Genomic DNA, 11,377 nt, shown 5'->3' on the forward strand with positions numbered 1-11,377 from the left:
CTTGGGACTAGCATTTCCTTCGTGCACGGTCACAAGGTGTGAGGGCAGCCTAGCTAGGGCTTCCTGAGCTGGGTTTAGCCCGGTTGCCTGCACGAACACTGGGAAATAGAGACAAACAAGCAACTGGGCTGTGTCCAGCCACGTTGTGTGTATTGCTGGTAGAAGGCTTAAGTCGTGTGTGTGCTACAAGTGCGCTCTATTAGAGCTAGCTCAAGTGTGCCAGTGAATTACACACTTGTGGTTTGAGAAAACACAATCAAGAAGCCAGCGTTGCAGCCCGTCTTGCCCTCCTGCAAGAAAGTGCATAAGCTACGTGTTCGGGGGACAGAAGAGTTCCTGACCAGTACGTCTGTAAAATGCAGGTTCTTATAACTTAATGACTTAGTTTGCTCAAATGCTTATTGGGTTTATTAGGGCTGAGAAACTACTTTAATGTCATGTTCTGGTAATGAGAGAAACAAGCCTGGCTGTGAATTACATGTGAAAACAAGTGAACAAAATAGGAGAACCTTTTCCCAAACTTTAAGTGAATTGGCCATCACTACGTTATAAAATGCTATGTTATGAAAATATATGTTGAAAACAGCAGGTTGTTTTGCTTTTCTTTTTCTAATGTTACCATTTAAACAATCTGCTTTACGCAGAGAATTTACTTTTGAGAATTTACCAGGTGATAATTAACTTAAAATAGACCACAGGTTTTCATATGAGGCTTGGGCGTTTTATGTTCTTTTACAGTTTTTGTAAATCTGAACTTTTACTCAACTGTGGGAAGTTTTCTGAGCAGGAATGGGGAAAGGAATGGAAGAGCTCACAGCTGCTTGGAATCAGCACTTTTTGCCAGTCCTTTCTATGGAAACTCGGGCATGAACAGTTTGAAATTTACCTTCTGGGGGATGTGGTTCAGCTGCTTCTCCTAAACATGCCCTATTTCTAATGCATTCTCTTAGTTTTCCTTTTTTCCTTCAAATACTTGCATTACGCAGCACAACACAACGCCAGTCAAACTTGGTGCCTCTCCTGTTTCTTCCCACTAGAAGTATATTGCAATTTTCACACAGATAAATTCTGTCCTGCACTACCTGTCCTTGGTAACACGCCGGTCTCCTTTGCTGCCGGTGCCCTGGGGCCACTCCTGCCATTCCCAGCTTTGTCCATGGAATTCCTGTGGGACTGGCCGAAGCCCCGGCGCCTTCCGACGCCGTTAAGGCCTTTGGAGGGGGCTGAGGATTCCCCGTGGCTCGTTTGGTGCCGTAGGAAGAAACGGGCCAAGAGAGGCCGGGATTTGGCGCACGCCTGCCCGGAGCATCCCGGGAGGCACCACCGGCATCGGCGTCCTCACCATTCCCACGTGTCCACTCGGCAGCCGAGCTAAACCTCGGCAGAGGCCAAGCTTTTACTTGCAAGCAAACTGGGAAAATATCCCAGTAAATCTGACCTTTGAGTCATTTTTCCTTATCCATGGTCTGGCTTTCTGGTTTCACTCGCCCTTTGAATTGCGGTTGTGCCTTTTTCTGGGTTATTTTTTGGAAGGATCTTCCGGCGCCCGTTGCTTTCTCTGGGGCTGCCAACCACTAACGTGAAACCAGCAGCCACCTTGGAGCGCGCGGGGAGCCGCCGCGGCAATAATTGAATCCGCTGTTGCTGTCTATAAATTTCAAAGCTTTAAAGCCTTGAAAAGGGATTCAAGTGGAAGTGGTGACACGCAGTAGCATAAATAATTATCTTTGGTCCCTTTCAGCTCTGAATTCTCTCTCTTTTTTTTTTTTTGCCGCATACAGAACACGTCCTGGAGAGGTTAATAAACACCCTGCTGCAAAGCGCTCGCAAAATTAATGCAACTGCCATGGATAGGGATTGCTCTGGGGTAGGGGCTGCTTTCCTGGAGCAGCTCCAGGCGTCGTGGCAAACGAGCCAGCCTGGAGCAGAGGTGTTCAGCTTTGGAGGGGTTATTTCATAATAATGTGCAATTGAGTGCCCGGATAAGGTCTTACATGGCTGTTTTAAAGATACATAAATTGGACCTTTATATGCGAGCTGGCAGGGAGCGGTGCTATTTGTAAAATGAGGAGGATTTTGCAGGGGTAGGCAGCTTGTTTCTCATTAATTTCAATAAAAATATATGTATTAATATAGAAAGACCTTCCTGATAGTGGGGGAGTGGTGCCTTCTGCAGATCTTTCAGGTTGTTTTGTAAATAGGGTGCAAGAAACTGGTTTCTCTTTAGAAAGCCTTTTTTTCTACTCTAGCTGTGGATGGCACGACAGCACTATTAACTTTTCAGTATTTAGAATGTATTGGGGTTTGAAATACCTGGAAATGTTTCAAATGGAGTTTTCACGTTTATGAAACCTGTTAATATGTGCAAATTGAAAGGCAAATCTATAGTTCATTTCCAGTTGTTTCCAAGGTGTGCAGTAGAGATATTTCCCCTCGTATTTAAAACTGAAGGAGCGGTGCAAAATGCCACTTCTGTTACAAAAATACACTTCTTTTTAAATATATCTGTAAAAATCTGTCTTACTAAAGGCGTATGCATAAAAATGCTTTGTTTTATGCTTTAGCATAAGATTGCTTGCAGCTAAACTAGAAAATGTTTAGTCAAGAAAAATGATTTTTTTGCCTTCTATAAAATAATAAAGTCACCTCTTCCTACCCGCGGTATTCGAGCATCTCCAAGGGCTTCATTGCTAACATATCATTCCCAGTGTTATTCCTTGGGTAACTGAAGTCTCTCTCCTGCAAATCCACGGCGCTTTTGCAGCTCGTGCTCGGAACCCGGGGCTCCTTCGGGCCCCCTTTCCCACCCAAAAAGCGGCTGGATTTGGGGCTGCTCCTTTGCTGTGTTTTAATCCCAAAACTAAACGGCTGCTTTTGTTTCCCTTGCAGGCGTACGGCCCGGGGAGGCCCTACCCGCTGCCACCGCCCTCCGGGAGATACAGCTGGAATTAGCCCTCCCCTCGTCTGTGTTTCCTTTTCTTTTTATAAAGATAGAAAATGTTACGAGGGTTTTTTTTTTATTATTAATTGGGGTGGGAAAAATGGCATCCTGCAAACCTCCCTGTAGTTTTTAATCTATACGATTTGTGTACATTTCTTACTGAGATTTCTGTTTTTGATTCCCGGGGGCTCCCGTTGCTGTGAAGCCGAGCGCCCGCGCGCAGGTTCTGCCTCGTCCCGCGGTCCCGCTCTGCCCCGCGGCAGCCTCGACCCGGAGCCGCCGCACACAGGGAATTCGGGAATTCGGGATTTCGGCAGCGCGGGGCTGCGGCGGCGCTTCTTCAAATTTCTCACACAAAAAAAAAAGGAAAAAAAAAAAAAAGATTTTTGGACTTTGTGGTAAAACATTTCCACTTTTACAACTTGTGCCAGCTCCTGACTTTGTTCTTGTAACATAAGCGAGGCCCGAGCGTGTATTTGTCTGTTTTGATATCTAATTTAAAATAGCTGCCCACTGCATAGTTTCCATCTCTTTTTAGTACACTTTCTCGATATATATTTTTTTCGGTGTGAGTGTATGGAATCAGTAAATATTTTTTATTTGCCTTATAAAGTGGCTTTTGAAATTCGGCGTCTGACTCTGTGCTTTCTCCCCGTCCCCTTTTGCATCCGCGTCCCTCCGTCCAGCCCCGTTTCCTATCAATTCATCGCAACCCCTGATTCCCCCCAGCTCTTAGCACTGCTCGAAATCCCTTTCTAGTTGAGGGAAGTAAAACGAAGCCCCCACGCATCCCCCTGAGCACCAAGCGCCGCTGCTCCTACCATGGCCTTGCTTGGGCCCCCGTTGTCACCCCTTTTTGTCCCCCCCGGCCCCGGGACAGCGCGTGACGAGAGGGCGAGGAGGCAGCGCAGCCCCGCGAACAGCGTTTCCGTTTATTGCCAAAAAAAACCGAAACGCCCCGAGGCGGCCGCCGCGACGGCCGAAGCTCCGCGGGCCGCTCCGCTCTCCCGGCGCCGCTTCCCGGCGCGGGTCCTTCCCGCTGCCCCGACCCGAGGGAGCCGGGACGGCGCGGGGGGAAATGGGGGTCTGTCCACGCGCGTACACGGATTTCCTAAGCAATAATTAATAGTAGCGATAAAAACGCCCCCCGCTCTGTTAAAACGGGACCCCCGCCCCGGGCGCCGCGACCGCCGCCTCTCGGGTTCGTGTCCCCGCTCCGGCAGCGGCGGCTCCGCGGGCCCGGCCGTAACCCGGCCCCGGGGGCAGCGGCTCCGCCGGGCCGCGCCAAGGGGCAGGGGGGGCTCCGGGATCCCGCCGCCTCCCCCGACACGTTCCCCGCGGGCCGGGCGCCCCGTCGGGGCGAGCGCGCAGGGAGGCGTCGGGCCCGCGGGCGCGCGCCCTAAACGGTGCGCGCGCGCGCACACGCACCCGGCGTGCACATGCACACACACCCCCGATGTGTACACACACACAACGTCCACATACACACATCCTCGACGTGCACATGCACCTCACGACCTGCACGCACAGAGCGATGTGCATGCACACGCACCCCACGACGTGCACACACACACCCTGACGTGCACGCACAACCCCACGCACGCACCCCTGCAGCTCTGACTCTAGGGGAGGCCGGTGGCCCTTCGAGTTTTTCGAACAGTCAAAACGAAAAAAAGAAAAAAAGACCCAAACAAATAAACCAAAGCGGGGCCGGAGGGTGGGGAGGGGGGACGGGCGCGACGCCGCGGGGAGGCCGGGGGCCCGCGGGGGCATCACCACGTCCTGCCGTAGAGCAGGTTGGGGCTGACCATGGCGCCGCTGTAGTCGACGCCGGCCGTGTCCATGGGGGCGAGCGGGGCGGCCGCCGCCTGCGGATGCAGCGCCGGGGGGCTCGGGGAGAGCTGCTCCAGATCGGCCGCCTGGCCCAGCGAGCCGGGGTGCGGGTGCGCGGCGGGGAGCGCCCCGCTCGAGCCGCCCGGCGGCTGCGGGGCCGGCGCGGGCGGCCCGGGCGCGGGGCCGGCGCTGGCGGGCGGCGGGCAGGGCTTGCCGTCCTTCACCAGCACGGGCACGGCCACGCGGCGCGGCGACGGCTGCTGGCACAGGCCGCCCCCGCCGCCGCCGTCGGGGTGCAGCTGCTGCGCGGCCGCCTTGTCCTTGGCCTGGCGCTTCATCTTGTAGCGGTGGTTCTGGAACCAGATCTTCACCTGCGTGGGCGTCAGGTGGATGAGGCTGGCCAGGTGCTCGCGCTCGGGCGCCGAGAGGTAGCGCTGCTGCTTGAAGCGCCGCTCCAGCTCGTAGACCTGCGCCTGGGAGAAGAGCACCCTCCTCTTCCTCCGCGGCGCCGCGTGCAGCGGCACCAGGGCCTTGGCGCCCTCGGCCGCGCCGCTCAGGCCGCCCACGCTCATCCCCGCCGACGGGCCCACGAACCTGGAGACTGAGCGGCGGGGGGGGGGGGGGCGGGCGGCTCAGAGCCGGCGGCCGCCCCGTCGCAAGAACCCGCGCGTGTCCCCCCCCAACCCCTCCCCGCCCCGCGCGGCGCCGCCCGCACTTACTGCTCGCGTAGCGCGGGTCGCCGTTGGGCCCGTACCAGCCGCCGCCCGCCGCGCCGCTCCGCACGCCGTCGGGGTAGGCGGGCAGCTCGCCCACGTTGCCCAGCCCGCCGTTGCAGTAGCCGCCGACGGCGCCGTGCGCGAACTGCGCGACGCCGTGGGGCATGTGGTAGGCGGCGGCGGCAGCCGTGGGGCCCGCCACGACGTGCTGCGGCCCCGCCGGCGGCGGGCGGTAGGGCCCGAGCGGGGCGCCGCCGTCCATGGCGCCGAACTTCTTGTAGGTCTCCTCCATGGGGCTGAGGATGTCGCTCACCGAGAAGGGCGTCGTGTGCTTGGGGCTCAGCGACATGGCCGGGCCGGGCCGCCCCGGCGGGCCCGAGCGCTGCCGCCGCCGCCCGCGGGCAGCGGCGAGCGGGGCGCTGCGCGGCGCGGAGCGGGGCGCCTCTCGTAGCTCGCCGTTTCTTTTAGCCCCGCGCCAGGTTTACGCCAGACGCGGAGGGGGCGGAGCGAGCGCTGCCCGACGACGGCCGCCCCGTCCCTCCCGCCGCCGACGGGGCCCCCCTCCGTGTGTCCCCGTCCCCCCGCCGCCCCCCTCCGCCCCGGCCGCCCCCCTCTCGCCGGCCTTTGTCCGTCCCGGCGCCGACGGCTCTTAAGCCCGACCGCCCCGGGCAGCGCCAAAGCGGCTCCGCGCAGCCCCCGGCCCGGCCGAGCCTTCCCCGCGCACCCGTAAGTACCTGCCCGCCCCCCCGGGCCGCCCCCGCCGCACTTGTCCCCCGCCCGGGTTCCCAACGCAGCGCGGGCCCGGGCGGCAGCGACCGAGCGCCCCCCCGACGGCTCCGCTCGCGGGGCAGGAGGCCGCGGGGCGCCGGCTGCGCTGCCAGGGGGCGGCGGGGGCCGCTTTTTCGTTTGTGCCCCCCCCCCCAGCCCTCGTTTGGTGACAACGAAATGTCGCCGTGGGGCTCGTCAAACGCCCCTGGGAGGTGGCGGCGGGAGGACGCACGTCCCTAAGGTCCCTTGGAAGGGGGGGAATTGGGAAGGAGCCGGGGGGGTCGGGGCATGGCAGCACAACCCCCCTCCCCAGCGCCGCCCGGGTGCCGCGGGGCTGCCGGGGCTCTGGGCACCGGCCCGGCCGGGGGATGCGGGGGCGAGTTGCCCGTTTCGGGCGGGTTTTGCCTCTTTTTGCTCTCGCCCTGCGCGCGGTGCGACAGGGCGGCCGGGCAGCGCGGACCCCCGCGCGCCCCCGTGTCCGTCCACGCAGCCCCGCGCGCGCGGGGAACACTCTATACGTGTGACCCTATGCATGCAGATGTGTGTCCTTCCCTTCACCCCCTCTTAAATCCATCAAACCCCGATGTCCCTAAAGTCACAAGAAACGAACAGACCCTCACACGACTCGGAGGTGCCACTGGCTGCTCTGCCAGCACTTTTATTTCATTCCCTATTTTTTTTCCCCGCAAAGTCTGAGCAGAATTCCTGCTGCTTGCACTTATTTTTATTTCCCTTTCACACGCGCACAGACACACATACATATATGTAATATATATATTATATGCTCATATTTAAATATCTAATTTTAAATATAGATATATATTTAGAGAACCCTGTCACTGATTTTAGTTAAAAAGCCACGAGAAAAGTCCCGCTGTGGTGTTTTTCTGGATACTTTGCCAGGATCTGCGCTGGGAACTCCGGAGTCGCCGGGTCCCTCTGCTCCCATCGCACCGGCTCCTTGGCGGCCAGGGCCGGGAGATTCCCCCGTTTCCATCCCTCCCGGTGGGGCCTTGGGAGCAGGATCCGGCCCGGCTGAGGCCGAGGAAGCGGCGGGAGCCGCTCGGGAGCTGCGGGGCGGCCGGGGACCTGGCACCGCTCTCACCCCGGGCGCCTCCGGCCGCTGCTCGCGAGCACCTGGGTTTAACCCCCCAGTTTCATGCGGGAGGGACAAAATCAGATCAATTTGCTCCAGCCCAGCAGAAAACTGGAAGGAAGAGCAGAGCAACAGGCAACACTGAGGCTGGGTAAATTCGGGATGGGAAGCGCAGCCTCCAAAGGAGGGAGGTACCAAAGGAGCCTCCGGCTCTGTGACTTTTACCTCGCGGGGGTCCCCCGGGTGCGGCGGGCACTGGTTTGGGGGGGTTGTTTGCCCAGGGCTGCTCCAAGGCCGGTTCCAGGTGCCCGGCCGGCGGCTCCGCAGGGGAGCCGCGTTGTCCTGCGCGGGAGCCCGAACCCGCAGCACAAACGCAGCGTGTCCGGGGGGAGGCGGCCGGAGAAACACGGGAGAAAAGACAGAAAAGGAGGAGAAGAAGAAAAGCTGGAAACCCGGGAGAAATCTTGCAGAAGGGCAAAAATCTGCAATGTTTCTTTCGCTTTTATTTTTTTTAATTTATTTTTATTTATTTTTTTTTTACCAAAAATGATAACGTTGCAATGGGGACTTGTATCCCCCTCGAAGCAGGTGCTTCAATTTCCCCGAGACAAAGCATTTTTGCAGAGGCAGTGCCAAATATTTGGTCCTTATTCGAACAAAACATCCAGGCAGTTTTTCACTTCATTATTTTATTTTATCAGAAAACCAATACACGGCTGCACTTCATTCCAGCTTCAGGCTCTCTAGGTTTTCTGCTGGGAGAAAATGTTTCCAGTCATTAAAGTGTGCTTGAGCAATGCTAATGAAAATCCCTCAATTAATATGGCAAATACTGCACAAACCCCCCCCTCTCCCAGAGCAACTTCATTTATAGAATATATATTTTTTTAAAAATTTTTTTTAGCTTAATCATCATTACCTGGAAGGGACATACAGAGATGGACCATGTGCTTCCAAGCTTGGAAAGATGAGGTTTACAGAACTTGAGCAATATCCAAAATTTCCAAAGATTAAAAAAAAAACAACAATGAAGTAAGGTTAACAGTATATATATATATATTTAAGACATCAATAAGTCAAACTATTAGATTTTAATTTTCCTGCCTTATTTGATAGCTTCCCGAATATGCATCTTCCCCATCAGGTCACCGTTATTTTAAGCCCTATGTGTGTCCAATGTCATTTTGTCGCTCACTTGGTCTTTCAGATAATCACAGGTGATTTTGGCCACCCTGCTCTCATTTTCACAGCTAAGTTGCTCCTGCTATTTCTGCCTGTGTCTATTACAGTGGCGATATTGACCTTGGCAGGATACAATTGACGTATAGATAGAGGCTGATTTTTTTTTCTGTTGTTAGTGGTTTTCAATAATCCAGTATAAATGCTAATTTATTTCGGTGGCAGTTCTCCTAGCAGTGATAGTTGTATTTTTTTTTCCTAAATAATCAGTGATAGCGGCTCATTGCGGAGTTACTGCGTTGTGATCACGACCGGGGGCAGTTTGCCTTGATTTGGCTCTCATGGGTAATTTTCGGAGATTAAAAGGGGTTTGCGAATGGAGACTTAAGGAACTGCTTTCTAAATATGTCACCAGATTGAAAAAAGGAGCCTGAGGTTTTCCAGGGCACTCTAAAATCATTTCCACCTAAAACCTCATATTTAGTCACTTTAAGTGCCGCTAAATGGCTTGTTCATAGGGAAAGAAAGATATTTAGGAGGCAGAAAGCTACCACTGCCCTCACTGAAGATGTTGCCCTTAAGGCCAGAAGCTGGATTGGAGCGAGTCCCCCCTTTGCAAGAGAAATCAGGTGCGTAGGAGGTGATTGTGGGCAGGAATTAATCGTGTGGCTGTTTCTTAGGGCTCCCGTGCGCTTGCTGACCGTGCTTTGGCAATAAACTATTCCCATAGTTGGGTTATTCTGAAGGGCTGGCTGAAAACACCAGCAGTCTGTTCACATTTTCTTCCAAATCATTGGGAAAGATATTAAACATCACAAGATCTGTGGCCTCCCACCAGTAATGCTCACTGGGTTGCGGAAGCTTGACCAAATCTTTTTTGAGCTCCAATGCTGGTCTTTTTAGCAAGGACTACAGGGATTTCATCTAGTCCTGGTCCTGTATCCTGCCAAATCCCATGGGTCTGGGCTAGATGCTGTGGACAGACGAGTGGCGGAGGGCCAACAGGTAGCCAGATGGCTTCACAGGTGTTGACTGTCAGCAGGAGCAGGTCTTCATTGGCTTCTGCATGGAGACCTGCAAGTTTAGAGGGTTCCCCTTGGGAAGACCATGCGGTGCCCCAAAATGTGCATTGGGCTCTGACCATGCTCCTGCTTTGCCTGATGCAATGAGTGGGTGGAAGGTCTTGTGGCTGTAGGGGCCAATTCTGCTGCCTGGGGACCTGCTGGGCTACAAAAGCCCCAGGGAAGTGTCCAGTGTCTTCACATTTGCTGTGGCAAAATTATGTCAAGAGAACACTCATGGTCTGCGCAGTAATCTACCCCCAGTAGATATTGATCTACCTTTGGAAGAGGAATTCTTTTTTAAAGCAAAATGTCAGTCCAACATGTCCTTCTCTGCCTGAGAGTGTTCTCCATTTCCCTGACTATGAGGGAGCTTCACTTTTGCAGGCACCGACCTCCACCAAAGAGGATGGATCTTGTTTGGGAAAGTGAACAGCTTCCCAGCTCTTCCCTTCTTAGGGATTGATTCTCCTTCAGCCTCTTTCAATTACTCTGCTACAAGAAATGTCTCGCCTGGGTTTACTGGGCACCAGTACAGCAATTACTAAACATCTCCATGCTCCTTGCAACTTGATTAGATGCATGCGCAAGGGACTGAGTTTCCATTATATTTTTTATGGTGCTGGAGTGAATTTTAATGATGTCTCCTGTTCTGGTCTGTCATCTGGGAGAGATCCTGTTTCTACAGATGTGAATGCTACTCAGATCCATGTGATACCTTTCCGCTGTTGAAGAAGGCTTAGTGACCCCCCAAACCTGCTTACTTAGTGATTTATAATAAAAAACACTCTTTTCTTTTGATCCCCTCTTTTCTACCCTCTCTTGTGCTTAAGTCAGGAGAGACCTGGGACCAGCTCCTTAGTGACGTCTAAAGTATCTGCCAGTTTGTGAAACATTGACTCAGTTGGTGTCATGATGTGTTGTATCCAATGGATCTCCAGGTGAAGGACATGTCCACAGCTGTGTGTGTCGCTGTTAGAGAGGACAACGCCTAATGGGATTTCTGGATGTATCAAGATCCTTCTGACTGTTTTAATCCTCAAAACTTTTACTGCACCTGAATTATTGGCTTTGTACTCCATAAGCACATGGAAAAAAGAGCATGATACTCCTGCCAATAAATGCTCCATTCCCAGTAAATGGAAATGATAAACCCTAGCTGGAAAGAAAGGGTGTAGATGTCCTTCTGTGAAGAATATGAAAGCCGAGCTTTATGTATGTTCAGGAGTCTGAGTCGCAAACAGATTATACAGCAAACTATATAAACTATTTCACAGTCAGATGAAGGATTAAGGCATTAAAGGCTGCCAATATACAATCTGAATAATACGTTCAGAAACTAGACAAAAACAGTTACAGAGCTGGCCATGGGCAAAAGTGCAGACAGGCATTTAGCATCACATAGGCTTTCTTTGGAAAGAAAAAAATAAAAAAGAAGAAGAAAAACATGAAAAAACTTCCATACTCATTTGGAGACATCTCCTGATTTCTTTTGTTGGCATCCTTATGTCAGTGTGTGGTCAAGGTGACTCTTTGGGGGATGTTTAGTTATAGCATCTGTGAGGAAATCACAAAGTAAAGAGACTTCCTGAAGGAGCCTTTCCATTACCTTTGAAATCAGAATAATATTCTGTATACAATTCAAAGTAACCATAGTTACTTTGAACCTCAACTCTGAAAGGCTAAGCAGTGCAAGGTGGCGACCAAAAGGGGGAAGAAAATGAATCCTGATAGAAGGGGACTAGCGTAGGTGGGAGCGTTCCTGAGCAGAGCTTTCATGCAA

The 11,377-nt window shown here is 53.5% G+C and overlaps 2 protein-coding genes across 3 annotated transcripts in view; one reads left to right on the forward strand and one right to left on the reverse strand.

Moving 5' to 3' along the window:
• The window catches only part of XRN2 (5'-3' exoribonuclease 2), a 49,643-nt gene extending 46,623 nt beyond the window's left edge, over window positions 1-3,020 (forward strand). Inside the window, exon 30 of the mRNA XM_088530359.1 lies at window positions 2,890-3,020. Within this exon, the coding sequence (XP_088386485.1) occupies window positions 2,890-2,952 (63 nt within the window). The 3' untranslated portion in view covers window positions 2,953-3,020. The remainder of the gene's footprint in view (window positions 1-2,889) is intronic.
• A 1,693-nt stretch (window positions 3,021-4,713) lies between these two features.
• NKX2-4 (NK2 homeobox 4) lies at window positions 4,714-5,839 on the reverse strand. 2 transcript variants are annotated; one of them, XM_088530334.1, is made up of 3 exons: window positions 5,494-5,839; window positions 4,933-5,375; window positions 4,714-4,860 (listed from the first exon to the last, which is right to left on the reverse strand). In XM_088530334.1, the coding sequence occupies exons 1-3, from the start codon at window positions 5,837-5,839 to the stop codon at window positions 4,714-4,716; spliced, it is 936 nt and encodes a 311-aa protein (XP_088386460.1). The 2 variants fall into 2 exon arrangements, with proteins under 2 accessions (XP_088386460.1, XP_088386459.1); XM_088530333.1 differs by having other exon boundaries at window positions 4,714-5,375.
• Window positions 5,840-11,377: the final 5,538 nt, after the last annotated feature.

This window comes from Tinamus guttatus, unplaced genomic scaffold (genome assembly GCF_059628265.1).
Source record: "Tinamus guttatus ecotype Peru unplaced genomic scaffold, ASM5962826v1 Tinamus_guttatus_pri_ptg000367l, whole genome shotgun sequence".
In the NCBI taxonomy this organism is placed as follows: Eukaryota; Metazoa; Chordata; class Aves; order Tinamiformes; family Tinamidae; genus Tinamus; species Tinamus guttatus.